This window comes from Neurospora hispaniola (genome assembly GCF_033458365.1).
Source record: "Neurospora hispaniola strain FGSC 10403 chromosome Unknown B0T23scaffold_2, whole genome shotgun sequence".
In the NCBI taxonomy this organism is placed as follows: domain Eukaryota; kingdom Fungi; phylum Ascomycota; class Sordariomycetes; order Sordariales; family Sordariaceae; genus Neurospora; species Neurospora hispaniola.
This window is the reverse complement of record NW_026944407.1, coordinates 3,189,035-3,216,573: the sequence shown is the minus strand read 5'-3', so window position 1 is coordinate 3,216,573 and position 27,539 is coordinate 3,189,035. Positions and strand designations below refer to the sequence as shown.

General features: G+C 52.5%; 9 protein-coding genes across 9 annotated transcripts; 4 read left to right on the top strand and 5 right to left on the bottom strand.

Moving 5' to 3' along the window:
* Positions 1 to 1,435: 1,435 nt before the first annotated feature.
* B0T23DRAFT_402628 (superoxide dismutase) lies at positions 1,436 to 2,217 on the bottom strand (the record flags this gene model as incomplete). Its single annotated transcript, XM_062838691.1, has 3 exons — positions 1,436 to 1,559; positions 1,669 to 1,849; positions 1,971 to 2,217. 3 exons carry the CDS (start codon positions 2,215 to 2,217, stop codon positions 1,436 to 1,438), a joined length of 552 nt encoding a protein of 183 aa, XP_062695774.1.
* Positions 2,218 to 3,130: 913 nt separating this feature from the next.
* Positions 3,131 to 4,124, bottom strand: B0T23DRAFT_310770 (uncharacterized protein; the record flags this gene model as incomplete). The annotated part of the gene is made up of 2 exons (XM_062834606.1): positions 3,131 to 3,259; positions 3,447 to 4,124. The coding sequence occupies 2 exons, from the start codon at positions 4,122 to 4,124 to the stop codon at positions 3,131 to 3,133; spliced, it is 807 nt and encodes a 268-aa protein (XP_062695773.1).
* Positions 4,125 to 5,307: 1,183 nt separating this feature from the next.
* Positions 5,308 to 6,282, top strand: B0T23DRAFT_402626 (zinc-binding ribosomal protein; the record flags this gene model as incomplete). The annotated part of the gene is made up of 3 exons (XM_062838690.1): positions 5,308 to 5,523; positions 5,597 to 5,661; positions 6,243 to 6,282. 3 exons carry the CDS (start codon positions 5,308 to 5,310, stop codon positions 6,280 to 6,282), a joined length of 321 nt encoding a protein of 106 aa, XP_062695772.1.
* A 2,462-nt stretch (positions 6,283 to 8,744) lies between these two features.
* B0T23DRAFT_85609 (uncharacterized protein) lies at positions 8,745 to 9,897 on the top strand. The gene is made up of 2 exons (XM_062841894.1): positions 8,745 to 9,430; positions 9,504 to 9,897. Exons 1-2 carry the CDS (start codon positions 8,865 to 8,867, stop codon positions 9,865 to 9,867), a joined length of 930 nt encoding a protein of 309 aa, XP_062695771.1. The 5' UTR covers positions 8,745 to 8,864; the 3' UTR covers positions 9,868 to 9,897.
* A 462-nt stretch (positions 9,898 to 10,359) lies between these two features.
* B0T23DRAFT_85619 (uncharacterized protein) lies at positions 10,360 to 11,703 on the top strand. Its single transcript, XM_062841896.1, has 2 exons — positions 10,360 to 11,083; positions 11,168 to 11,703. The coding sequence occupies exons 1-2, from the start codon at positions 10,594 to 10,596 to the stop codon at positions 11,398 to 11,400; spliced, it is 723 nt and encodes a 240-aa protein (XP_062695770.1). The 5' UTR covers positions 10,360 to 10,593; the 3' UTR covers positions 11,401 to 11,703.
* On the top strand, positions 11,704 to 14,832 carry B0T23DRAFT_85612 (glycoside hydrolase). Its single transcript, XM_062841895.1, has 3 exons — positions 11,704 to 12,199; positions 12,263 to 12,817; positions 12,912 to 14,832. The coding sequence occupies exons 1-3, from the start codon at positions 12,006 to 12,008 to the stop codon at positions 14,695 to 14,697; spliced, it is 2,535 nt and encodes an 844-aa protein (XP_062695769.1). The 5' UTR covers positions 11,704 to 12,005; the 3' UTR covers positions 14,698 to 14,832.
* On the bottom strand, positions 14,832 to 16,774 carry B0T23DRAFT_85604 (alpha/beta-hydrolase). The gene is made up of 3 exons (XM_062841893.1): positions 16,017 to 16,774; positions 15,844 to 15,945; positions 14,832 to 15,779 (listed from the first exon to the last, which is right to left on the bottom strand). The coding sequence occupies exons 1-3, from the start codon at positions 16,278 to 16,280 to the stop codon at positions 14,967 to 14,969; spliced, it is 1,179 nt and encodes a 392-aa protein (XP_062695768.1). The 5' UTR covers positions 16,281 to 16,774; the 3' UTR covers positions 14,832 to 14,966.
* Positions 16,775 to 18,255: 1,481 nt separating this feature from the next.
* Positions 18,256 to 20,409, bottom strand: B0T23DRAFT_85566 (major facilitator superfamily domain-containing protein). The gene is made up of 3 exons (XM_062841892.1): positions 19,684 to 20,409; positions 18,903 to 19,611; positions 18,256 to 18,840 (listed from the first exon to the last, which is right to left on the bottom strand). The coding sequence occupies exons 1-3, from the start codon at positions 20,327 to 20,329 to the stop codon at positions 18,321 to 18,323; spliced, it is 1,875 nt and encodes a 624-aa protein (XP_062695767.1). The 5' UTR covers positions 20,330 to 20,409; the 3' UTR covers positions 18,256 to 18,320.
* A 2,772-nt stretch (positions 20,410 to 23,181) lies between these two features.
* B0T23DRAFT_393743 (3-hydroxy-3-methylglutaryl-coenzyme A reductase) lies at positions 23,182 to 26,757 on the bottom strand (the record flags this gene model as incomplete). Its single annotated transcript, XM_062838094.1, has 2 exons — positions 23,182 to 23,545; positions 23,600 to 26,757. 2 exons carry the CDS (start codon positions 26,755 to 26,757, stop codon positions 23,182 to 23,184), a joined length of 3,522 nt encoding a protein of 1,173 aa, XP_062695766.1.
* Between the last annotated feature and the right edge of the window lie 782 nt (positions 26,758 to 27,539).

Below are 27,539 nucleotides of genomic sequence, written 5' to 3'. Positions count from 1 at the left end.
GACGGGCGCGCTCCGGTGGTGGAAGAGAAGAGCTTTGGAGACAATTGGAGAGGGCCGCGGAGGACTGGGCAGATTGTACGGACCGAGTACTTTTCGCTTGAGTATCACAATCCTAAGAACACAGCGAATGATTCAATCTAGGCGGAGTGGAAAGGGCGGCAGAGAGCGGTGCTGCGATGTGGCCATGTTGAGGTTTGAGTTTGTTAACAGAATCCCCTCGTCGGATGTTGTTCCCTTCGTAAAAAGCATTTTTGGCATTATCAGAAGTGAGATATAGCCCTAACTGACTGAGACCAATGATGAGACAGCCATGAATATGTTAATGTTAGGGGATTATCTGCAACCACGGCACTGCAGTGGAAGCCTTCTGGAAATGCAAGCCATGACGTCATGGATTGAATGGTTGGGGACCCTGATGGCTACGACTTATCGATAAGGACATCCAACTACCTCTAGGTACGTACAAGTAACCTCTAACGTTCCGGCTTGATCATTTTGGAAGGCACAACCAGCTCGACATTGAATAGGTACGATACTGATGTCAATATTACTTGAGCTGGTGGTTGACTTTTATCTTTGAGTCAACTCGAGTCATTGCATACGAAGCCGCCTCTGCAACATACGGGCACTGGACGCAGGGCAGCTTGCCAGCGGCAGAACCTTCCCTGGGACCACATAAGCCCGCACTTCAGGACCTTCCAACACCTCCAGTAGCAGACGCGGCAGTGCCCGTCCTGGGGCAGAAAATACGTGATGTTCTCGTAGGTCTTGCGGCTGGTCCTGTGTTCAATCCGGGGCTTGGGCGGCCGAGGTTTTGCTTTTTCGCTTCTCATTTGGTTTATGAATTTTCTGCTACAATCTATCAATACCAATTTCATGTTCGGTTCCATACCTAACTATCGACGCAAAGTGTTGTAGAGGCTGCATTAAAGTTGCACTACGGATTCTCCGTCTCCGTCTTTACCCCCCAGTCTTGTCTGCTCTTTCCCATCGCCTTTTCCTCTCACCCTTTCTCATTATCCCTTCCCATCTTCTTCCCATTCTCCCTTCCACAGAAACCTAAACTCATAGTCCAAAAATGCTGTCCCCCCTTACCATATTGGATATGTGGGTGAGGGGGACAGTGTTTTTTGACCATCACTGGTGCGATTTTCTACCACGAAATAGATCACCGAAATATTTCGATTACCACTAATGTCACTTGAAACGGAACTCTGACAAGCATCTGGTATCAACGACTCACGATCAAAGAACAGGAACTGAGTGATTTAGCAAGATGATCCATTTCCTTTGACCTTTTTCACAACCTTCTCCAATAGTTAACACCATGCCCTAGTCATTCCAAGCCAGCATCACATCGATCCTTCCCTCATGAATCAATTCTAAGGAGAGTCCAGCCATGAACCACACCGGTAACCACTAACAAACCACCTCCTCACTCAGCCTTCTGCAACGTAGCACAAGCAATCCGCGCCGAACTAGCATCATGAAAGACAATTCCTCTATTTCCGATATATCCCAAGTTGACGACATTAAGCGCTGAATAAGGGTCGTTGAAGCTGTAAAGATTTATTTTCATGAACCGATCAGCAACCAACACCAGAACACCAAAACCTCATCAATAGCTATTTGCCTGAAATTCAATGGAAGAAAGGTAGAATATCTCACCTCTTCAACACGCTAGGTCCGGTCACCATTCCATACTTCCCCGAAAGATCGCCAACCTCGCAAGTCTGAGGCGCCGCGCTGTTGCATGGCGGACTGTCGCCGCGCAGGTAGGAATCAAGATGGCCAGCTGTGTCGGCGCAGTTACCGTCAGAGGGAACGGGGCGGAGGTGGACGTGGTATTCTACACATGGGTGATGACGCTAGGGGTTAGTGACTTGACCGGATGAAACATATCGCTCGTCGGGGTGGATGATGTGTTTTGTTCCTTTTAAGGAGGGGCGAAAGACTGGATGTGTACGTACTAAACGGCCCCTGCCCTACCGGAAGCCCCGTCACGTCAATAGTGTAGTTGACACCAACGGTATTTGCGACGGCGGTCACGAAACCCTTGACTGTAGGAGAATCGAACTTTGCCATCCAGACTTCGCCGATGACGGGATTGTTACGGACTGGACGAGCATCTCCTAGCTTGCCTGTTGTGTTGTTGCTGGACTGGCAGACTGCAAGAGTGGCAGTGGCCACGAGGCGGAAGACGGAAGGGAAGTGCATGGTTCAGGTGTGTTGGAGTTCACTGTCGGTGATATCTAGGTATAAAGTTGAGGTCTTGAAGAGGTGCGAGAAACCGGGGCTTTATAGAATTCTCATATATGCACCGAGCTGATGTCCGGTGGTGGGAATATTTTCAGGGAACCGACATCGGAAGATGCGTCTTGATGCAATCTGAATTTGGGGGTCCGACACGGATATGCGATCGGACGTCCAGAGAACCAGCAAGAGGGTATGGTGATAGTCCGGACATTTTCCCGGGTGATCTGGATAAGTTCTCAGCCCGGCAGCGCCAAGCCACAACTTCATCCTGCAGCACCGCAGCACACTCAACGGGTCGGTTGGGTACTGAGGTACAGATGGAACGCATGTTTGACATGCACGATAGAAAGAAAGCAAGGGTCCGTGATATCATATAAACAGCATCTTCGAGGTCGCAGTCCCGGATTTTGCCTTGCCGAGGCGGACCTTGATCAGTGAAGGCGGATACCATACGAAAACAAGCGGATATTTCTGATGGATGTTCGCCGGTAACGAGAACTAGGTGTATCGCAGCAAGGATGGGGGGGGGGGGGGGGGGGGGGGGGAGTATTATTTGAGGCCCGACAAAGGTGAGAATAGGAACTATCACAAATCCCAACCAGCTTGATAACGCGCCGGACCCATATATGTCGTGCAAAGCTAATACAACCCGTCTCTGCATATCTGACAAAACAGCGTCCGCGATCTCATAATGCAAACGTGGCTACAGTATATCTCCTTGCTCAACGAGGTGTTGGAAGTTCACTGGCCGATGATCGGACGGGTAACTCAACGGCGTTGGTAATATCAAAGGTTGTAGTAGTATCGCTGGCCCTGAAATTGCTTATTTCCATATGTTTGTTTCTTTTCTCGACATCATCTTGATGATCCAGTATCAACTTGCTAACAGGATAAGGAAAGGGGCCCTGTGATAGCGGTGAAGGCGGCATCGGATGCCACGTTGAACTTTGCATGCTCGCATGTGGAATGCGGTCAGAAGTCGATACGGATGACTGTGGGATAACTTGGGCTGGAGCATTCAAGTGTAAAGAATGCGGATGCGGAGCATTCGATAATGGTGATTTCGGGGCCGGAGCGGTAGAGCTTGGAGCATCTGAGCCTGGACCGCTCGTATGTTGAGGTTGCGAACGTCTTTGCCACCAAAGAAACAAAGATGCTAGAAACGCACATATGACCACTGTGATACAGACGGCGATTACCACAACGGCCGTCGTTGAAATGGCCGTGTTTGAGGAACCGGACACTGAAGTAGCAGACGAAGAAGCAGAAGAAGAAGCAGTGCTCTTTGCAAAGGTCGCTTCCGATGTCTCGTTAGCCGTTGGGGTGCCGGTCATGCCGGTCGTCAACTTATCGGTTGACTGGTAAACCATGCGAACACCGTAGCCGTTTAAAGCATCGGGGCTTTTAAGCGTCACGTGTTCTGTAATTGTCTTGCCGTTTGGCGATTTTGTAACATCGGTAGTGAAACCTGCCGCCGGTGCCTCCCATCTGCAATAATAGTTGCTCAATGATGAGGCGAGCTCCGTGGGTTCAACGACGCACTGAAGTGCGACATCTCCGCGCTGTGGGCAACAGGTTACCGTCGTGATCGTTGAAACTCCGCCGTTGTCATGGCATGCGCTGGTGTAGCCCTCCGGGCATATCAGACCAGGTGAGAAAAAAGCGGTTTCGGCTGGAGACCAACCACTCGGAAGGCAGCTCGTATGTTGATCGATGAGATAGACATCGTCCGACTGGACGCCGTAGCAGTCATCCGGCAGGTCGAACTGAGTCGTCAGCGGGATGCGAGGGAAAGAGGTGACCACCAACTTGGCGAGAGGAGTAACTGCCGTCGGCCCCGTTGTTGCCACTAATGTTTGAGGAGGCATGGCTGCGTACGTCTCAATCAATCTTTCATCGACTTGTCAAGACGCTCTTGTTGTGTTGGGGGATTCCGAGATGATTGGATGCTGGGCGTGGAGAGAGCCTCAACCTTGGATGGACACATAAGCTTCAAAGAGGTACGATAATAGTATGAACTTGTAGGCTCGAGGATGCTTGCAACTTACATATGTTCCTCCTTGAGGCCCGTAACAGACCTTAAAACACTTCTGACAGTGGTCTTCTCCATCCGGATGTCGCACGAGACGGTATCCCCCCTGGTTGGTTGTTGGAACGGGACCTCACAAAGGGTACTGCCCCGTCACGTTGAAGCATGTTCTTTGATGGATATGGCCGTGAAGCAAGGGACGAGAGGCATCGTGGCCGGAGCAGCCAGATAGAGAGGTAAACTAGGGTGGTGCCGAAGGCATGGACTTTTCAGCCATTCAACGATGGGAACAGCCCTGTACGAAGTGCGCGCGAGGTAGGAGAACATGATCGAGGGACAAGCATAACTTGAGCTTCGCTGCAGTTGAGTGTTAATGAGCTTAATTTTCCCTCAGAATGCCGAAACTAGCGACGGAGAAATGGTGCAGTATGATGAGTTCGATCTTAAGACCCATGTGGTGGTGAGGTACTGTGAGAAAGACATGTAAACCAGACTGGAGATTCCCTCTCCGATCTTGAACGGAATCGCAAAGTGTCGCTCTTTGCTGGACCCGAGTCGAATTCCGGCAACAAAGAGAAAAACAAGGAAAACTCTACAAACTGTGCAAGGATCAAGACCATCGCGCGAGGTGTTTGGGTCAATTTGTAACATGCCGTTCGAGGTAACGAGGAATGAAGAAATGTACCCGTTGGGGAGGGAAGCGGAATCGAGTTGCCTTTCGCTCGTCGTTGAACGAGACGGGAAGTTGAACACAGAAGGCGGCAGGCAGTTGTAGCAGCACTGCAATTGCACACCATTGGCTGAAATGTACAAGCAGGCGAGAGTGGACAAGATAAGCGGGTTCGCAAAAAGACGGCGCGGAGCCACGGAGAGCAATTCTTCCGCATTGCGCACAGACCAGGCACACAGGGCACACGCAGCACCACCCAAATTTGTCAAGGTGGGCAAAAAATCCAAGCCGAAGCTGGTCAGCGTACGATCTTCGACCTCACACATCAACGACCGACGTCCGAATCGCAAAAATGGTCAACGTACCCAAGACCCGCAAGACCTACTGCGCTGGCCGCTCTTGCGGCAAGCATACCCTCCACAAGGTCACCCAGTACAAGGCCGGCAAGGCTTCGGCTTTCGCTCAGGGAAAGCGCCGTTACGACCGCAAGCAGTCCGGTTACGGTGGTCAGACCAAGCCCGTCTTCCACAAGAAGGCGAAGACCACCAAGAAGGTCGTCCTCAGACTGGTACGGGAGCCCGAATCGGAATCGAGAATCTGAAGACTTTGAGGGATTGGGGCTAAAAATGGTGAATCTACAGGAGTGCTCCGTCTGCAAGCAGAAGAAGCAGCTTCCCCTCAAGCGCTGCAAGCACTTCGAGCTCGGGTAAGTTTTTCCTATTTAATGATTGAAATGGCTGGGATCCAGAAGACACGGCATCATCATCATCGGAATCTGGGATGTGCGACAATGCGCGACAAAAGCGACTATTTCCGCCGCCAAACTGCGAGACAATAGACTGCAATCACTACCCTGCCGGACGCGAGACCGAAACCACACGATGGCGATTACCGACAGAGCTCGACGCGACATGAACGGCTTCGCATTGCATTCGAAGCCATGTTTTGCTGGGGAAAGGTGTGAACGACCGGTGTGCCAGACAGCTGCTGTTTGGTCGATATTCATCAACACAATCAGGAGTATCGCCAAAATCGGGTTCCGTGCCGAGCAGCAAATTGGGTACTTTGGAGGAAGCATCAACAGAAACAACAGAAGAAGCATGCCGCGATACAGCTTCCAGCCTGGCATCACCCAAACCCACTACCGCTCTGCTCAGATCCATCGTCAAGCTGCGCCACTGCGATATTATCTTACGATATCCCACGATGGACCGCCGATGATGCCGTGTCTTCTCGGCCTATAAAATGTACTCTGATGAATTGGTTCTGACTTGCTTGTAACAACAGTGGTGACAAGAAGACCAAGGGCGCTGCTCTCGTCTTCTAAACGCCTTCCATGGGAAGAATGCGGTGGTAGCGAGGTTGCGAAGCCGGCACTGGTTTTCTTGACTGGTCTTGCATGGGTTTGCCGTGTCGTAGCGTCGAAGTCAACGGACTGGCTTCGATGTTGGCACGGGAAAGTTGGTCTTTGAGGTACATGTACAATGGACACGGATGGTCGGGTGCGGGAAACGAACACAATACCATCTTTGGGGCGTTTCGTCTGCGGTTTCTATCTACCAATGCTGCCACCGTTTTCCTCGCAACTTTTCTTTACACAGTTTCTCCGCCTAGAGCATTTTTTTGGTCAAGGGGTGATGTGAGATGTGTCCCGAAGTCACATCATTCTTGACCTGTGTGCTGGAAGACGGAGTCTCGAGACGTGCTGATGGCCAAGGAGCTCATGGTCGTTTTTTTTTTCAGCCAGGAAGCAAACCGTGCGGATGAATACTCTAGTCTCGCAACTGGAGTCCACCAACAGTCAAATAATAATATCAGCAAGCCACCAACACCCCGAGTTCCATAGCTGTTCCATGTGTTACCTAGCTGTGGCAGCCCGTGTTCTGCTTGACAGTCTTTCGGCGTTCCATTTCCAACTGCATCCTACACAATCGCATTTGCTTGAATACGGCCTGTGCAAGCAATCCATACGCTTCATTACCACCTGAGATTCTGCTCATGATGGAGGCGTTCTTCGAAACACGCACGCCATGGATTTTGTCCAGGCAAACTGCTAGATACGTAGTGGAAGGTAGACAAGTCGCAAGAGACGGCGAGAACAGTCAAAACTGACATCACTCTAATCACCTAAATCATGATGTCTTCCCTCCAGACGGGACGAACGCCATCCCCACCCCAGAGTGCACTGCTGATAACGATAACCTTAAAAGCGGCAATGCCCCACGCAGTTGTGGGGCTGGTGGAGCGTGACTGCAGATCGTGAATTTGGTTTCCATTCTTTCTTTCCGTTTGAATTGTTTTCCGCTGCCAGTTCTCTTCTTCCCCAACACTGAACTTGTTTGCTTCTCCCGTCAGGTTCAAAAGCGTTCCCTCGTTTCATTTCAGCCCGCCAACCTGTTGGTTTGCCACCACAAGTCTGACCTCTTATCCAAGGTCTCCCTACTTGCACTATCTTATATGCCAGTCTAAGATGCGATCCCGATTTGTGATCTGCTAGGGACGGGTAGAAGAGTACATGGCAGCCCATCGATCCGTTCGTCGGTACCCTTTCGAGCCGTCCTGAGCGCGTACGGGAAAGTTCCATGTTGTTGGCGTTGGTGCGCCCACGTTCTATCGCCACCAGGGACGGCTCGGTTGCCAGCAGCAAACGCTCTTCTTACCTGCCGATCTGATGTCGCGTCTCCGGCATTTGCTCTCCAGTTGGCGATCTTCCACGTCTAAGGTAACAAATAGCCTTCGTCCCATTCAACCCAGCCGAGGGCCACGAATGTCTTTCAGTCCCATGGGTTGCGCAATACCTACCTTTCCCTCGAAGGCATAGTGATTAGCATTTCAAATACCGTCTCAGCAAGGCCGTAACCACTCCTCAACAGGCACGCACGCGAGGCATTCAATCCAGATATTCTTGCCAAGCTTGTCATCAAATTCCATTATCGTTTACAACCATTGTTGCGCGTGCTCTCTTCTCACTCTTTACTCTAGGTCCAACATCCTCTGATGACCGTACTATGTTTTCGAGAGTTAGACGCAAGAATACTGCGCACACCAAGTGGTATGCCTGCTCCTTCAGCGACAAGCAAACGGCGCTGCTGAGGGGCCAAATCAGAGATTAGGACACATACGAAAACTCAGGACGTCCATAATTAGTCGGCCACAACTTCCTGGGCCTTCAAGACGGAACTACAGGCGGCCGCATGTTGTCTCACCTTGGTGTCTGTTCACTGTCGTCGAGAGACTGGCGTAGTGAAGACTACATCGCCCTATCTTGCACCTTTCCAGATTTTCAGACTTCCTCCCGCTCCTCAAGTGTTGATTCGATGTTCAGGGCATGGTGTTGTGGGCACTTTGAGACCACCCAAAGCCCAGATTATGATGTATGGCCCACCACAAAGGGCACGCACATACCGAACGTGTTGCGGCGGGACAAATGTCACGCACAACCCCCTTTTCCTGCTGTAACACTGTTTACAACAGAAGATATTCACTTGGTCACCATTTCCCTTGCCTTCAACCTTGCCTTCAATAAGCAGAGCATTGTCAATACAAAAACCCTGGACGGTTTGTCAAGACCCAAGGCTAACCCTAACCCCCGTCGTGTAATGCCTGCCCAAGCACGCCGAGGTTGGACCCAAGAGCTGGGAAGGCTGGACCAAAAAAGAACGGAGTAGCCATGCAAGTGGAACACTCCAAAATTTCTTTTGTGGGCCGTTTGTACTTCGCCTTTGCCTTATAGGATTTTTTTTCCCTGCGTTGGCCTCTCAGTCATATTCACTTCTTCATATTCAGGCCCTCAGTGTTACCCTCACCACCACAAACAATCTATTGTCTTTGATTCTTCTTACTCGCTTTTGCGTACCTCCGTCTACGACTCATCAGCTCTTTCAACCATTATACAACACAACAGCAACTATGGACAGAATCGGCAACGACACCACCATGCAGAACTCTGACGCCCTTACCGAGGGTCGTCGCATCTACATGGGCAACCTTCTGTACTCCGTCAAGCCCGCTGATGTTGAGGGACTCCTTCAGGATGCCGGCTTCACCCAGTACGAGAAGATTCACATTTCGGTTGATCCCCTTAGCGGAAGGAACCCTGGCTACTGCTTCATCGAGTTCACCACTCGTGAGGAGGCTGAGCGCGCTCTTGAGAGCTTGGCTGGTGTTGACCTCTGCGGACGTTCCGTGAAGCTCGGCCCTTGCCACCCCAAGACTTCTTCTCAGCGTCGTGAGGGCGCGTCCGCCTCCCCTGCGCCCCGCTCTACTTTCGATCGGTGGGGTGACTGGAGAAGCGGCAGCAAGCCCGCGGCGACTGAGGAGCAGAGGTCGTATGGTACTCAGAGGCGCACTGGTAGTGATGCGAAGGAGGGCGTTGTCCAGAACAACAAGAGACTTTATGTTGGTGGTCTTGGCGAGATGATCGACCAGGAGCAGAACGACGCAGAGATCCGTGAGATCTTCCTTGGGTTTGAGATGTAAGTCAAGAGAGCCTTTTCGTGGTTGGAAGCCAGCCCAGATTTGTCTGCAGGTGTATTGACTCTGTGATAGTGTGACTATTGGCAAGCGTATCGCTCCCAACCCTCTTTCGAGGCCTCAGAACGGCAGCGGTAGCCACCACTACTGCTTCGTCGATTTTGCGTCCGAGGACGAGGCTGAGCGTGCTATGACGGCGACCAACGGCAGGCCCATTTTGGGCGGCACCCTTCGTGTCTACCCTGCCAAGTCCAAGGCTCCTGTCCGGGAGGCTGAGGAGGGCTCCTCCTACAGACCTCGCGGCGAGCGCACTGAGCGCACTGAGCGTACCGAGAGGGCGGAGCGCCCCGCAAGGACTGATCGCAACCCTGAGCGTCAGAGGGAGATCCTCGGTGCCAGGAGCTGGAGGGCCGGCCCCAGCGCCGTTGCTGCCGAGTGAACTCTATCATGATCGGTTCATCAAGCGCTACTGTCCAAGTCGGCACGGATGTGCCCTAGTTATACCCCTCCGTCAAATCTACCTTCAGAGTGTCTCATCCTGGTGATGGAGACAACCGATGAAGTCGACAGCCGCCTCGCGTTCGGTGGCATTGTGAGCTGGATGATACATGGCCATGCAGTTGCTTGAACTGGCCCAGACTCCCGCCATTCGATGCAGTAGAAGGGGCTGAAGTGTGGATCCACAAGCGGTTCCATTCAAATGGCCGAGCAGCCAGTGCTGTACGTCATTTGTTTTGGGTGAGCGAGCTCAATAAGGGCCGAACAAGCGAGGGAGAAGGCACTAGAGAGGGAATGGATAAAGGAAACTACAAAAATGGGGTCTCATGAGCACAGAGGAGCGAGGGACTCAGCGGGAGCACGGTATGATTCATTCAGAAATTATTGCCTTCAGGTTGTACAACCACATCTGGTCTTCAATGGTCCTTTTTCTTCTTCTCCGTGACGCGGAGATGCTTAAAAGGCCTCCTCTGTTTGATTCTTTCAAGCCCCTGCTTCCACTGAATCCACCCTAGCTCATGATTGAAAGTCTCTCTACCAGATACGGTTCCCATACCTCTAACTATCTAGGCCCTACGAGCTCGATTTTTTTCCATTTCTTTCAGAGTCTCGGCAAAATACTCCATTATAAGGCTTCTATTCGCCAGGCCCAGCTCAACTTCGCAGCATGGCTGCAAAATTCACCATCACCTTACTCATCACCCTAAGCCTTACAACCCACATCAAGGCCGATATCCCCGTCTCCATCTTCTCCTACACGCCTTACCTCCGACAGCGAGAATGCGTCAAAGATTGCATCTGGCGTTCGGGTCCAACAGCAGAAGACCTCATCATCGCCCTCGGGTGCAGAGGGCCATGGGTTAACGAATGTTATTGCAGCGGCAACGATGATTACGAACACGCCAGCACAGCTAGCTCCTTTCTCAGGAGCTGCGTGGCCAAGAGCTGCCGAACTTCGTCAACAGATTCGCTTGTTACGAGCGCTTTTGACCTTTATGATGAGTACTGTGCCGAGGCGGGGATGGCGGTACCTTTGGTGGTGGCTAGTCCTACCAGGACTGAGGATAAGGTGACGGATGTGGTGACTGGGTCTGGAGGAGATCGGGAGCCGACGGCGGGTGGAGGGTCTGATTCAGGAATGTCTAATACAGGTTCAGGTGAGTTTGATCATAATGCGTTCCCTGAGAGCTTTTGCAGTCTCTGCCTATTCCATCATGGCCGATTTGCTACTACCTTACCAGGTTTATCCACCGGCGTGAAAGTCGGGATAGCAGTCGGCTCTGCAGCCGCTGTTTTGGCGCTGGTTGCATCTGCTGTCATTACCTGGCGACTAAAGGTCAACGCTCGTGTATCTCCTCCCCGGCGCAGGAATGTTACTGAAGTCCGAACCAATGACACCGGGAAAACTAAAATTCCTCGACTGCAAATAATTCGGCACCCAGGGCTTCCAGCAGCGACAACTCGTTACAACTAAAGAGCCGAAATATGCCAAGATTCTCTGACCTCCAAACGAACTACATTCACGTTCCACATACCGCATGCAAGCGTTCACCGGCCCTCGTGGCCCTACCGGGTATTACACGGCCCCGGCCTGTCAAATGTGAAAGGCGCTACGTCATTGGGCCGCATCTACATCTCCGTGCGCGCCGTCCCGATCTCTGCGGACGGGATCTTCGAACGTGCATGCCGAGTGGCGGCTTACAAGGGGCTTCTCCGCAGTTGCAGTCAAATATCCGGAGTGCGTCTGAGGAGAAGAGGAGATGGGGTGACAACCGCCCCAATAGGGTTTCAGCCGCTTAATTACAAAATCTTGGGGTAAAGACGAGACGGTGACAATGACGAGGGAAACAGGGTAAGTGAAGAATCATATCGTCATATACTCGAAACAACGGATGAGGGTGCCGCTGAAGGATGCCGGTAGTGGGAAACGACTTGATTACTCTAGGATCTTGTTCAAAGGTGAAGATGGTCAATTAATATATGTACAGCCATTATGTCTCACCATACCTATCTATCTTCAGATGTTCCACTCATTCATACAAACAAGCCTGTCAACTACCAGCTTGTTACCTATGAAGCATGAAGCCAACCACTCATCCCTTGCTCCCTTTGCTTGCCTCTGTCCTCACGGCCAACGCCTTCCAATTTCCCGATTGCGTCAACGGCCCTCTAGCCAAATCCAAAGCATGCGATGTTACTGGCACAGCACCCGAACGCGCAGCATCGTTGGTTGACCAGTTAACCATTGACGAGAAGCTCGTCAACCTCGTTGAGTAGAACACCCCCCTATCCTTGTCTTCACATTTTAACACTGAAGCTAACCTTTGCCCAAACAGCCAAGCTCTTGGGGCCTCTCGCCTTGGGTTACCCAAGTATGCGTGGTGGTCAGAAGGCCTTCACGGCGTTGCCGGTTCTCCCGGCGTCACCTTCAACACCACCGGCTACCCGTTCTCCTACGCCACTTCTTTCGCCAACGCCATCAACCTCGGCGCCTCCTTTGACGACGACCTAGTGTACGAAGTCGGTACAGCCATTAGCACCGAAGCAAGGGCATTTGCCAACTTCGGCTTTGGCGGGCTGGATTACTGGACGCCAAATGTCAACCCCTACAAAGACCCGAGATGGGGCAGAGGGGCCGAGACTCCCGGGGAAGACCCCCTCCATATCAAGGGGTATGTGAAAGCGATGCTGGCGGGCTTGGAGGGGAACGAGACGGTGAGGAAAGTGATTGCGACTTGCAAACATTATGCTGCATATGATTTGGAGAGGTGGCACGGCCTGACGAGGTATGAGTTTGAGGCGATCGTGACTCTGCAGGATCTGAGTGAGTATTATTTGCCGCCATTTCAGCAGTGTGCGAGGGATTCGAAGGTGGGGAGTATCATGTGCAGGTATGTCCCGTCCTTCCCTTGCTACAAGCGTCTCGTGGCCAACCAGATCTCGAAGTGGGAGTACATTATGCTGACCTGTCGGTCCCAAATCCAGCTACAACGCCCTCACCATTCGTGACATGGCAGGCGGCAGCAAGCCAGACGAGATAATCAACCTCACCACGGCACAGCCAGCCTGCGCAAATACCTACCTGATGACCATCTTACGCGACCACTGGAACTGGACCGAACACAACAACTACATCACATCTGATTGCAACGCCATCCTAGATTTTCTACCTGACAATCACAACTTCTCGCAAACGCCCGCCGAAGCCGCCGCAGCGGCCTATAAAGCCGGTACTGACACAGTCTGCGAGGTATCGGGTTCCCCGCTCACGGATGTCGTCGGCGCTTACAACCAGTCCCTACTCCCGGAATCCGTCATCGACACCGCCCTCCGCCGTCTTTACGAAGGTCTTATTCGCGCCGGCTATCTCGACCACGGCCGTTCTGCTGTCGCCGGCGGCGATGGTGGCTCGTTCTCCTCCCCAGCTTACGACGCTTTAAACTGGAACGACGTCAATACCCCATCCACCCAAGAACTAGCTCTCCGTTCTGCGACGGAAGGTATCGTACTGCTTAAAAACTCCGGTAGTCTCCTCCCCTTGGACTTTTCCGGGAAAAAAGTAGCGCTGATAGGCCACTGGGCCAATGCTACTGGGACGATGCGCGGTCCGTACTCGGGTATACCGCCCTTTTATCATAACCCGCTCTACGCCGCGCAGCAGCTGAACCTTTCCCTTTCCTACGCCAACGGTCCCGTTGTGAATGCCAGTGACCCGGATACTTGGACCGCTCCCGCTTTGGCGGCTGCGGAAGGGGCTGATGTGGTTTTATATTTCGGCGGGACGGACACGACTGTTGCTTCTGAGGATCTCGATCGCGAATCCATTGCGTGGCCGGAGACGCAGATGAAGTTGATTTCGGAGCTAGCGGGGCTAGGGAAACCGTTGGTGGTGATCCAGCTAGGCGACCAAGTGGATGATTCTTCTCTCCTAAACAACGGGAACGTGTCTTCCATTTTATGGGTTGGTTACCCAGGCCAGTCGGGCGGGACGGCAGTCTTTGATGTTTTGACAGGCAAGAAAGCGCCGGCGGGACGGCTACCGGTGACTCAATACCCGGAAGGGTATGTTGACGAGGTACCGTTGACGGAGATGGCGTTGCGACCTTTTAACCACTCCTCCTCATCCTCCTCTTCTAACCCGGAAGAGGAGGAAGTCTCCGTTCAAGGAGGGGGCAGCCTAACAATCCAAACCCGCTCAACCCCCGGAAACAAAACCCTTTCTTCCCCCGGCCGCACCTACAAATGGTACTCCAGCCCCGTCCTCCCCTTCGGTTACGGGCTTCATTATACCACTTTCAACGTCTCCCTTTCTCTCTCCTCCAACGCCTCCTCCCCTTCCTTTTCCATCCCCTCCCTCCTCGCTCCCTGCACCGCCACCCACCTCGACCTCTGCCCCTTCTCCCCTTCTGCCAACTCCGCCCTCTCCGTCTCCATAACCAACACCGGCACCCACACCTCCGATTACGTCGCCTTCCTCTTTTTGTCTGGAGAATTCGGACCTGAACCGTACCCGCTCAAGACGTTGGTGAGCTACAAGCGGGTGAAAGATATCAAGCCGGGGGAGACGGTTACGGTTAAAGATGTGCCGGTGAGCTTGGGAGCGATTAGTAGAGTGGATGGGGACGGGAATACGGTTCTGTATCCGGGAACTTATCGGTTTGTTGTGGATGTTGACGGGTCACAGGGAGTACAGAGGGGTAAGGAGGTGGTGGTTGAATTGGTGGGTGAGGAGGCGGTGCTGGACGAGTTTCCGCAGCCACCGAAGGAGTGAGTAGAGTGAGTGAAAAGATTAAGAAGAGAGGGGATATGGAGGGGAGAATGTTGGGACAAGTCAGTGGAAAGCTGGAAAAGACCAACTATCGTATGGGTTCGAATATATGTAGATATATGGCTTAAGTATGTACATCGAAGTCATAGTCGTCATCTTCACAAGGAATCATGACTCGTGGTTGGACTAATCAGCAAATTTCTCGTTCCCTCCCCTTGGTTATCTCTTGACTCTTTCCTCTACTTCTCCCTCAGAGCACGCTTCCCACTTCTTTACACGCACTGAGAGTACCAATCGTTCATCTTCTTGCAAGTGGTAGAGCTGGCGCAAGCAGTGCAGCCAGTATATCCATTACCTCCGCACTGGCCCCAACGCTGGACGGTGCACCCACCCTTGCTAGCAGGGGCAGCAGAGCTAGGGGTCGCCGGAGCAGTCGAAGTCCTGACACAGGCAAGAAGCGTGGTAGTAGGAGCAGCAATAGCAGCAGCATGAGTAGTAGTAGGAGCAGCAGCTTTGGGGCTAGGCGAGGCGTTGTTGTTGTTGTTGTTGTTGTTGCCAGTGATACCGAACCACTCGAGATCATCTTCCGGGAACATGGGAGTGGCATGTGTGATACCAGTTCCGTATGCGCCAACTAGATTGGGGCCGTAAACGTACTTGGTCCAACCCGAAGCAGGCTGGTTAGAGAGAGTCTGCTGGGGCTGGCCGTACGTGTAGCCGAAGACGCCGGCCCACTGCTTGAGCGTCTCGTTGAAGTTTTGCGGGTAGAGGGTAGTGTCGGCGGAGCCGTGATGGATCAACATCCTCGGGCGTGGGCCCTCGTAGCCTGGATACATGTTAAAGACAACGTTGGCCCATTCCTGCTGGGAGTGGATGGAGTGGCCCTGCGAGCAGGTCGAGTTCCAGCCATTGACAGTGCCCGTCGCAAAACAGCCAGCACTAACGCCAGAGTATACGGAGGCTGCTGCGAAGAGCTCCGGGTAGGTAGCGGCCATAACGTTAGTCATCATAGCGCCGGAGCTGGTACCGGTGACGAAGACCTTGCTGGCGTCGGCACCGTACTGCTTGATGGTATAAGTAACCATCTAACGATGTGTTGTTAGCAATCGAAAACCTTTGACATGATCAGATTGCTGTCTAAAGACTTACGTTGGCAATGGAGTTGCTGTTGCCTCCACCGTTGTGGGTGAGAGAGGCAGGTGATGAGACATCCCAGCAAGTGCCTTTGTAGGGAGATTCGGGGTAGATAACCTATCAGCAGCAGCCTCTGTTAGTGATGTCCTCGAGGAGAAGGTCAAACACACAAGAAGCCCAGTACTGACAATGTAGCCATGTTTCTCAGCCAACTGGGCATACTGAGTACCCTGGTAGAAGGCCTGAGCAGTGCCGCTGCAGTAGTGAATGGCGACGATGATGGCGGGTTTGGTAGCGAGTTTGTTGGGAACATAGAGGTACATCTTGACGCCCGAGGGGTTAGAGCCGAAGTTGGCGACCTGCTGGAGCGAAGCACGCTTGACGACCTCTGCGGCGCTCGCGAGGGAGGCGCCGAGGGCCAAGAGGCCGGAGGCGAAGGACGAGAACTTCATTGTCGTCAAAGATGGATTGGCTCTTCCAAAAAACAAACTTGTCGATGGATGATACGGCTGGAGGGAACGAGTGTCTTCCTCTTGTCGAGAATCTCATAAACTTGGACGGCCATGGACATGCGTGCCCTCTTAAACCCCTTCATGCGTCTACTCGCAAGCAGCATGGGCACCAACCCTGGCCAGCTTGGAATGAACCGGCATAGTCGGCATGGCCGGCGGCTGGCCATCAGATTTCAAGGTCAGGCAAGCGATGAACCGAAGTGGACTCGATCGCGGACGGTTAAGCTCCGGATGAACCATGATGGGTGAGGTTACATGAGCCGGGGGGGTTGAAACAGCCCGTTGCCTCATCCTGATTCGCGGGTCATCACACAACTACCATCCTGTCTTTTCTTGGAATCTTGCGAGGCTGAGTTAACGATGTGAGGTACTGATTCAGACGATATCAAGTCCATGTGTTGTTGCTCGGGGGAACCTCATCTGGGGATGATTTGGGGAAGGTTACAGTCGAAATCTTTGGTGGCGCATCAGGATTCTTTTCAACTCTGAACATAAAGACCCACTTTTGTTAGTGAGTGTGAACTAGGACGCAACCCTCCTTCATTTCAACTTGTATCAAGACGCCTCAAGAGCATCAAATATAGGTTTGATTTTGCTACTGGGAAAAAACTAAGTTCGGTAGGTTTAGTCCTTTGGTTCTTTCTGAATCATAGCAAAAGAGGATGAGTATATGAGGCCAGCCTAGTAGCATATGTAACACCAAGGGACCACAATAGACATCAGAAGTTCCTCTGTAACGATGCACAACTGCAGGGCAAAACACAGTTTCCCGAACTCAATGAAGCGCACTGATCGTATTGTATGCACACAACAATTTGCAACGATTCTTCGCCGAAACGAAGGAAGCGAATCAACCAACTCAGGCCATCTTGCCTATGTATCTGGTGGTGATGTCAGCGACCCAAGTCCTGGTTCGTTTCGTTTCGTTTCAAAGGTCACCCTCTCCGTCTTTTCTCTGTGCCAAGAAAACGGCCAAGCGTTTAGGAGTGGTTGCACCTCGCTGCACATACAAAGTACCTAAGCACCGACATAAGCGCACCACTACCTACCACGTACCCGGTTCCGGCTTCCGTCTGTATATACAGCCTTTAGTTTTCTCTTTTTTTCTAGGTTTTCTGTACCTCTGTGCCAGTGTCGCTCCACGCCAGTAACCAATCCTGCTTTCTCTCTCTCGTCCATAGTGTAGAGACCACAAAACAAAACAACCTCCACCCACACACACACTCACCATGAAACAACGAACCAATCCCCTCCCTTCCCCAAGCCAAGATATTACTCTTCTAGGAAAGTGTTTTGCGCCCGCCGGCCGATGCCTCAAACCCACCCGACGAGAGGTACCGACATATGTAGAATCACAGGCTCGAGAGACAATAAACGAACTAAAAATCAAAAGGGTACCTCGCGAACAAACAAAGCCTGGTGTTTAGCTGAGGGAGGGTATCCTTTCAAATAAAGCGGGAATGCTTCTAGCGCGCGGTAATGGAACCTTCTTCGTATCCTTCGCGTATTTTGCCTAAATTATAGGGTTACACCCGCTGTGCGAATGCATCGCTAGAAAGGCATGGATGGCTTGTGTTCTGGGGGTTGGATCTTGAGGAGACAGTATTTCTTCTGTAGAGACCCCAACCATGTTTAGTATCACCACGTGTAATCTGTGCGCCTGTGTATGGGTCGGTGGCCTTCCAAAGTCGGTGGACAAGACTCTGGTGGGGATGTATGCATTTCTGTATTTGTATCGGGTGTTGTACTAGGAGTGGTGGGTATATTTCTATCTTTTGTTTGTTCGTCTTCCGTTCCCTTGAAACTAATCATAGAAACAGCTTCCAGGACGGTATTCGCATGTTGAATTAAGGATATAATGGTTAATCATGTAGTCCAGTCCGTATTACTCCCTCTTTCCCCCCCTCTCACGCCCAACACCGTCTTTTTCAAAACTCATCCCAACTCCAACCGCCTCTTCTTTTTGTTCAGAAAAACACATTACCTACTACCCGCCTTCTCCTCATCCACAGGCGCCCGTCTCCTCCCCTCGCCCGCCGCATCCTCCTTTGCTTTCTTCATATTATCCAGCCCCGTCTTGTGCTCCTCATGCTCCTTGCTCAACGTCCTCGAGCCAACAAACAGCGAAACGAACAAACCCAGCGCAGCAAAGGCAACGTACACAATGTACATGGTGCGCAGGGCGTTGAAGTAGGCCTCACGGGCAATCTGGCGCTGGTCGGGAGGTAAAGAAGCAAGTCGACCCACGTTGGACGCGGCGCTTCCTCCCGTCAGGAGACTGGCGTTTTTGGGTCCCAGTTCTTGGACGAGGCGCTCGTGCTGTTTCTCCATGCGGTTTTGAAAGACGACGCCACCGATGACGACCGAGATGGATGTCGAGAGTTGGCGGATGAAGCCGAATGTTCCGGTGGCCGCGGCGACGTCGCGGCCCGGGACGGTGGTTTGGAGAGCAATGAGAGGGGCTTGGAAATTGGGACCAACTCCGACACCAGCAACGATTCTGTTTCAAGTGTCAGTCATTTCGTCCAAGGCAAAGAGAGACGAAAAAAGGAAATGACTTACTGGAAGAGGATAATCTTGGCCCAGTTGGGCCTCGGCTCCAAGTCGATGAAAAGCCCAAAGCCCAACGTCATGACAGTCATGCCAAAGATGATTGGAGGCAAGTACTTGCCCGTCTTCTTGATATAAACACCGGTAGCGGCCGACACAATGGACAACGACATGGCAAATGCCAACACGTACACTCCCGACAACAACGGTGTGGCGCCCAGCACAGCCTGGAAGTAAAGCGGGAGGTAGTAACTACCTGAGATAAAGACAAATCCCTGGCAAGCACACACCAGCAACGAAGCCACGCTCGCCCGGCGCTTGAACAGCCGCATTGGGATGACGGGATACTTGGCGACCTTCCACTCGATCAGACCAAAGATGCCAATCACAACGATGCCGAACACGATCAAGCAGATAACGGTTGCCGACTTCCAGGGGTACGATACGCCGCCAAACTCCAAGCCGAGCAGGACCATGAGCGTGCCTCCGACAATGGTCACGGAGCCGAGCCAGTCTACCGCCATCAGGCCCTGGCGAATCGGCGTCCGTGGGTTGTGCAGCTTGAGGACAAACGCCAAAATGGCCATGCCCACCCCCGAGATGGGCAGATTGATGTAGAAACACCATCTCCATGTGACTTTGCTTGTGAAGGTACCTCCGAGAATGGGTCCAATTGCGCTCGCCAGTGCCCAGACCATGCCCATGACACCAAAGTAGATTCCTGTAGCACGTAAGCACTGTCAGCTCTCGTCCCCAAAGCACTTGATTCCCCAAAGAAAGAAAAACAACATACCTCGTTTCCGCATCGAAAACAAATCACTGATACAAATATTCACCAAAATGATGATCCCCCCACCGCCCACACCCTGAATCGCCCTCGCAGCCAACAACATGCCCATATTCTTGCTCAACGCGCAGATCAGGGAGCCAATCCAAAACACGCCCACGGTCATCAACAAAATCGGCTTTCGGCCCCAAATATCCGAAATCTTGCCCCACATGGGCGCCGTCGCCGCGTTGGCCAAGAGGTACGCCGATCCGATCCATGTGTACCCTGTTGTACTGCCGAACTCCTCAGAAATCGTGGGGATGGCGACCGTCACGATGGTCACGTCCAGAGCAGCCAGGAAGAGGGCGCTGGCTAGGGCGAGGATAATGGCGGTTGTTTCGAGGCTGGTGCGGCCTTCTTCGGGGGCGGCTGATGGGCCGGTGACCGTTGTTGGTGGGTCGGTTGGCGGCGCGGTTGGGTCGGCATTTTCGTTGGCTCTTTCAAGCTCTTGCTCTTTCTCTGGCTCCTCTTTGGCTTGGGGATTGTTGATGTTATTTTGGACAGTGTTGTCGGAACTGCTGCCGTTGTCTGAGGCGGCTGCCGAGGTTTGTGTGAGTGTCGAACTGTCAACGGCCGGTGTCCCCCGACTGCCACGCGCCGCTGACGCCATGTCTCACTTTTTGGCTTATCACTAAAAGGTGACTTTGTGCGAGGCGCTATATGGTTTCTTTCGTATGTGAGACCGGATGTCAAGGTATTGGACCTACAAGCACTCGAAATGTCGATATAATCCTAGTTGCGCCGTTGAGGAAGAATGCTTTGTGCGACCGATCAGAGGAAAAGAGGGGAACCGGACGCAAGCGTTTGGTGGAAGCCGAGTCGAGAGGAGAGGTAGATACAAGAGATAGAAGCGTCGGGCAGTTTAGTGCGATAATTGTGTTTTGATTCCCCGGAATGATATCGGAGGATTATTTGATGATAACAAAATCTACTGCGGTACGAGACGCAACCACGAAAAAGGGTCTGAGTGTAAGGACGAACAATTAGTTGGACATCATCCTGGATGAAAACAAAACCTCGGGTCAAATTGTTCGCAGCGGCCGGGTGTCGCGTACACAGTTAAAAGTCCCAAATTGTTTGCCCAAGAGGAAAGAACAGACGGAAACTTGGAAGAAAAGGATTTTGAGGACCTTTGGGATTTCAAGTGTAGTATATACACTACACTAACTCGAAAAGAGAGAAAAAAACCTTCAAAGCAAGCAAAGTATCAGAATTAGGGAAGGTGCGCGTTTGCTTGCCCCCCTCCCCGGTTCAATGGTGTCCAGGGTCGTTAGCTCTGACTTGACCCCACAATAACTCTTTTACACCATCCCACGATACCCATGACGGCACCGAAGCTGGGTGACACGTACTTTGTAGATGCGCAAACATGTGAATAGAAACAGTTATAAAGGCAAAGAAATAATTTGCAATAAGCAAGAACCTACCATGCGTGCTTCATACATACCATATGTATGGATTAACCGTTTCTCTGTAATGTGTCGAGGACTCGAGGTTTTCTTTCTCTCTATGCGACCTTGTTGCTGCCATCCCAGTTAGACCCTATCCGAGTCTGACCTCGCATTTTTGGGCCTTCAGTCATACCGATCCGACGACTGCCATGAAACGTCAACACAGCTGTAAACCTCTGCCGGGGGTAAATAGGTTGATTCATGTGAATTGGCCGTTAGTGTAGATCAGTGGCAAAAGACAACTCTGTACAGAAGAGTAGCAACTTATACCGGTAAGAAATTTTAGTTTGTAGGGCTGGGAGTATCAAACTCCCTTTTTTTTTCTTTTACCCGGCAGAGGTATATCCAAAACAGCGCGACTCTAGGTCCCCCAATTCGGGCGGAGATTAAAGGCCCCAAAGCTGCACAGGAAAGCGTTATATCCGGCAGTCTCTAGATCAGCAAGTGGAAAAAGGTGAGCTCGAAAAAAGACGGCTCGGAGGAGACGAATGAAAAATGACTGAATGAACCGAAGAAAAGCATTGGTCGATCGGTCGATTCCGACATTGACGGCCACCCTTGCGAATCCTCAGTTTGGGGTAAGGTTGGGGAATCTGGAATCTGAAAGGGTATCTGGACCGCCCTTTGACCTAAAAGTCTAGAAGATGGATGATGAGGGGGGGAAAGGTCGAAAAGACCAAACGATTACGTACGAGCCGAGCTCCGAGCGCAACGGTGAAAATACGCAGTAACAACTGAAACTGAGTGGACCTATCGCATCATTTCTTTGACAGAATGTTGTAAATCGAAGGGCGTAGGCGGTTCTCTTATAGTACTGTCTGCCTTGTTCAAAGTGCAAGTGAGAAAAAAGTAAAATCATTGCCCGACATTAGCACACTGTCAGAACCGGAGCTACAAAGGTCGGACGGTGTTTCGCAGCAAGCAGACGGAGGCGCCCCCATTGAACTCGCAGCAGCGGTAGGTAGCGGCCACAGGCAACTGCACACCTGAACTTCCTGCGATCTCTTCATCAGTTCCATTTTTTCATTCTCCGTTTCGGCTCAAGTCCCAAGTGCTGACGCGGAACTTGACACTGAAACTGAACAAGCTCATGTTCCACATCCACGTGCCGGGCGCATCCGAGCGGGGGTGATGGGAATGGCGGGGAACCGAGTCCGGGAGTTGGTTCTGAGTCGAAGCGGCACGTGCCGGGAGAGGAGGAAGGAGGGAGTTCGGGAAGTGGGGTGCCGGAGCTGTGGTCAATTGGTTCCCGCCCTCCATCACGGCATCACGTCCGATTAGTACAGTGTGGTAGTGACCACGCCGCGTTATCAAACAGTTCGAAGTATTATGGGAAGGCTTCGGGTAATGCCATCAGCCTTCAAATCCGAATCGCTTGCTATCTTTGTACAAATTTACTAACGGTTTGTGCGACGAATACGTAAATGGGCCTCAGTGTGACTGTACGTACAAGGCGAAATGGAAATAGTCTCCAGCAAGACAACGGTCTGTCCGACATTGCCTTCACTTGACACAAAACACAACAATAACACGCGAGACAAGGGCAAATGAACAGCGTTCAGCATGGGCGTAGAATCCTGAATCATTAAGAACCTAGTTCTTTCTATTAGAATTACTTTCCGAGAGGGAAAAATATGTATGAACTAATATACTCAAACGTTGTAGTCCTTCAAGCGACACTGACTGTCACTGAGTATCCACCCATCCATCCATCCATCCATCCATATCGAGCAGGTATATCCGACGGCCTGTAATGTCTTTGTACAACCTTCACACTAATTACTGGTTCTGCGAGCAAGCAGTTTTTTCTCATCCCAGGTAAAACAAACGTAGTACGAAAAAAGAATGTCCCGCTCTACGTTATGCTACTTTTCATCCCCATCCCCTATCTAACATAATGTATAGGTATAAGTATATTTATATATGTACAACAAAAATCATCTTGAACATTCAGGCGCAAATGTCCAGGTTAGATCGTCTCGATCCATGTTCGTCATGACCGATTCATTCATCAGCGACGCGAACGCTCGACCGCAGCAGCGTTGGGGTTGGAGCTCGTCATCGTGAGACCAGCAGCGGCAGCAGGTGCCGGCGTGCTGGTGCGGGTGGGAGGGGCGGAACGGTTGTGAGCCATGTGCGCCTTAACCAAGTGGCCGGCGGCAAGAGCACTGCACAAAGACAACTCGCCGGCCAGGACGGCTGCGGCGACAATGCGAGCCAGACGCCTGGCGTTCTCCCCAGGGTTGGTAGGATGAGGGCCGCGGACACCGAGCATGTCGAGCATGGCCGACTGGGGCTCGAGGATGGTGCCACCGCCAAGGGTGCCGACTTCAATGGAAGGCATCGAGACGGAGATCTGGAGGTTTCCACGCAGGCTATGAATGTGTTAGTCATGTATCTCCAACTTATCTAGGGGAATTGATACTCACTTTCTCATAAGGGTGATGCAGTTGGCACTTTCAACCACCTGGGCGGGATCTTGGCCAGTAGCAAGGAAGATAGCCGCGACAATGTTGGCCGCATGGGCATTGAAGCCACCCATGGAGCCAGCCATAGCGGAACCAATCAGATTTTTGTTGACGTTAAGCTCCACAAGGGTATCGACGTCGGTCTTGAGCACATTCTTGACGACGTCGGCAGGAATGATGGCCTCGGCGACAACGCTCTTGCCGCGTCCGTCGATCCAGTTGATCGCAGCAGCCTTCTTATCCGTGCAGTAGTTGCCACTGAGGGAGACAATGTTCATATCCTCAAAACCCTCGTTGTACATGACGCTAAGGGCATGCTCGACACCCTTGGAAATCATGTTCATACCCATCGCATCACCAGTAGTAGTCTTGAAGCGGATGTAAAGGTTGGTACCCGCCATAGCAGTCTTCATGGTCTCCAGACGAGCGAAGCGAGATGTCGAATTGAAAGCCTTCTTCATGATAGACTGTCCCTTCTCGGAATCGAGCCAAAGCTTGGCAGCACCAGCTCTTTCAAGAGTCTCGAACTGAACGCAAGGGCCACGAGTCATACCATCAGCAGTCAGAACAGTAACAGCACCACCGCCAGAGTTGATGGCCTTGCAGCCTCTGCTGGTGGAAGCGACCAGAACGCCCTCAGTGGTAGCCATAGGGACGAAAAAGCTCTGTCCATCGATAACAAGGGGGCCGGCAACACCAACAGGGAGAGGCATATAGCCGATGACGTTCTCGCAGCAAGCACCGTGGACCTGAGCCCAGTTGTAGTTCTGGTAGGGAAGTTTGGAGCGGTCGAGGATGTTGGTCAACTCGGTGGTGGCCTTGGTGCGAGAGATGATCGAGCGGCGAACCTTGACAGCACGAGTGAAATCCTTGAGCGTCTTCTCGAGAGCATAACCGGGGATCTTGCCCTTCAGGGAGAGATGGACGATCTCCTCATCGTTGAGCTCATGAGTACGCTTCTCGGCGAGCATCTTATCGAGCTCCCCCTGGGAACGGATAGTAGTAGCGCGTTGGGCTGCAAGGGTAACAGCGCGGTTCTCCTTGGCCTGAGCATCATTTTCGTCATCTGTGCTGGACGGGGTAAGAGGAGCAACGGGGCTCGAGGGAGCAGTTGGCTTCATGTACTCTCCTAGGGGAAGGGTGGCAGATGCGGTATCGTTGAACTTTTGTGCCTCATCCAGCTCCTTGGGGTTGATGGGGTGATCCGGAACGTTGGGGTCCTTGATGCCCCAGCGGGCAGCGTTGAAGAGATAGCCGTTGAGCGCAACACTGAGAGCGAGGGCGACCACGATCCACTTGGACAGAATAGGGTCTTCCAAGCTCTTGAGAATGCTGCCGACCATGCGGCCTCCATAGCCACCAAGGTTGGCGTAATCGCCACCCTCAACTTCGGCCGACTTCTGAGGGAGATCATAGTGGATAGAAGGATACTCAAGCTCGTAACGAATAGGAGTAAGGACGGTCACGATAGTCTCCCTGCCATCGGCGCGGGCGGCCTCGAGAATGATATCCAAACCGTTGGACGCAACCTTGAAAGGGTCAACCGGAGGAGGCGTCACGACACCGCCAAGACCACGAGCCCACGAAGAGATGCTGGAGATGGAGTTGGCACTGCGGAAGGGAATGGTGCAGAGGTTGAGGACGTTGATCAGAACAAAGCCGGTAACCATCATAACCTTGAACTTGGGGATGTGAGTGCTCTTGAGCTGACGACCAAAGATGGTGGTTCCAGGCTGGTCCTTGCCATCAGCGCGGGGCCAGTCGTTGCTTTGGGCAACTTTCTCAGCAACGCGACGGCTGACGCCATCCTCCTCCAAAGCCTTGCGCATCTGAACGTGGCGCTTGATGCGGTTGATTTCGAGCTTGATGCAGAGGATGGCAGTGTAGAAGGAGAAGAGCAGGATGCAGTCGAAGAAGAGGATCCACGCGGCAAGGAAGCAGAACTGCTGCAGGCCGCCCTGGACGCCAGAAGCAGCGCCCAAGACCAGAATGCCGGCCTCAATGGCGTAGTCCTTGACAATGTCAAAGCCCTTCTCCTTGATCGCAAGCTGAATAGCGGACTGGATGCTGTGGGCCGAATCAGCCTGCTTGGAAGGCTTGCCAGACTTTTCGGTCGGACGGCGGTGGTCAATGGCATGCGACAAAACAGCGCGGGTCAGGACAATGTTCTTCTCAAAACCAATGGTAACGACCAAGAAGGGCAGACCCTCCGAAAGCAAAACCATGGTAATGGGAACTCCGAGCTTGGTGGTAACAAGGAGACCAAAAAGGAACGCGAAGATGGACGAGAAGATGACGCTGGTAGCAAGCCAGAAGTTGGATCCCATGCGGCGCATCGAGAGAAACAGCGAAACGAAGGTAAGGTGCATCGAGATGTAGCCCAGAGCCATGATGATGATATCAAGAGTCTCGGCGTTTCGGAGGAGATCGGTGAATTCGACCCAGGCGTTCTGTACCCACTTTACGATGCTGCTGCGAGTCTGGACACGGGCGGCCTTCATGATCCACATCTTCTTCTCGTGGCCGCGCTCGGTCTCAATGGTCTCCTGCGAGGACACGGCATTCGGGATCTCCTGGGCGTTTGCCAAGAACTCGGGAGCTTGGCTGTACGGGAGAGAGAAGGCGAGCGCGCTGTCTTGGGAGTAGGTGAAGGAGATGGCGGTCGAGGGCAGAGGCGTGATCGAGAGGTTGCTGGGGATGGGAACGGTGTTCGTCTGCGCGACAACGGGACCGGACTCGGCGGTATCGGGGAAGACGAGGGTGAGAAGAGCGAGGTGGTTGGCATTCGCAGGAACGGGAGCTTCGGGGTCGTGATTTTGCCAGTTCCACTCCGTATTGGCACCGGCGCGAAGCATCCTACTGCCCGCCTGGAGCGACTCCCATTCGGCCTTTCTGACGCTTCGGGTGACATTGAAGAGGCTGTTTTGCAGGAGGCCGATATAGGAGGAGCTGGCGAGCAGAGCGACGAGAACAATGGTGTGAATTGGGTTGGACGAGGTGATCTTGGACAATTTCTGGAGCGGAGGGGTGACCTTTTTGTTTATCCACGAAGGTGTGGCGGCCTGGGCGGCCGGCTGCTCCCCTCGAAAGCGCGAGGGGAGAAGGCTCGAGGCGATCATGTTGGCAGATGTGTAGGGGGGAATTGGGACTGATCACCGAGATCCGACCGACATTGAGCAGGGTCGAGAGCGCAGTAGATATGGAATCTGGGACAAAGCAAGCGTCAGTAATCATAATCGAGACGAGACGACGCGCGCGAGGCACAGATGGTTCAGTTATAATAAGCCCGAGTTGGCGGTCAGCAGCAGCGCGTGCCACCCGGAGGAGCGAACTAGGCCATCCGCAGGTTGCCGAACATGAAAAGCGCCACGTTCTTTTGCCGAGGATTATGGTGATAGTGCTGAAGGAAGGATTGCGGCGCGAAAGGGTCAAACTTACATCACAGGTTGCGATCAATTGTCGCGGGTACCGAGACCGCTCGACAGAACCGGTGCTGCGCTCCGCTTGTGAAAGCCGTCACGCGAACCTTGCGTCGTGCGCACTGGCCTCACAGCAGAAACGGGGAGTTTGAGAAACTCGTGCTGGAGAATCTCTCTTCCCGCCTTTCAGTTTGGTTGCACAAGATCCGATTATTGCAAAGAATAACCAGAGTGCAACAAGTCCCAAGGAACTGGAAAGGTGGTGGAACAAACTGAAGTTTCGGTTGGCGGCTGCAATGAAGCTGCTACCTCGAGGTACGGTTGATGTACCTTTCAAAAGAATGAGGGGGGAAGGGGGGGGGGAGGGGGAAGAAGAATCGTTAGACAATGTTGAATTGAGCAACAAAAAAGTCCAAGATCCTGACCGGAGGGAGATCGGTACTTCTCCGTCACTTGTTGCTTGCTCGAGATGAGGACCGAGG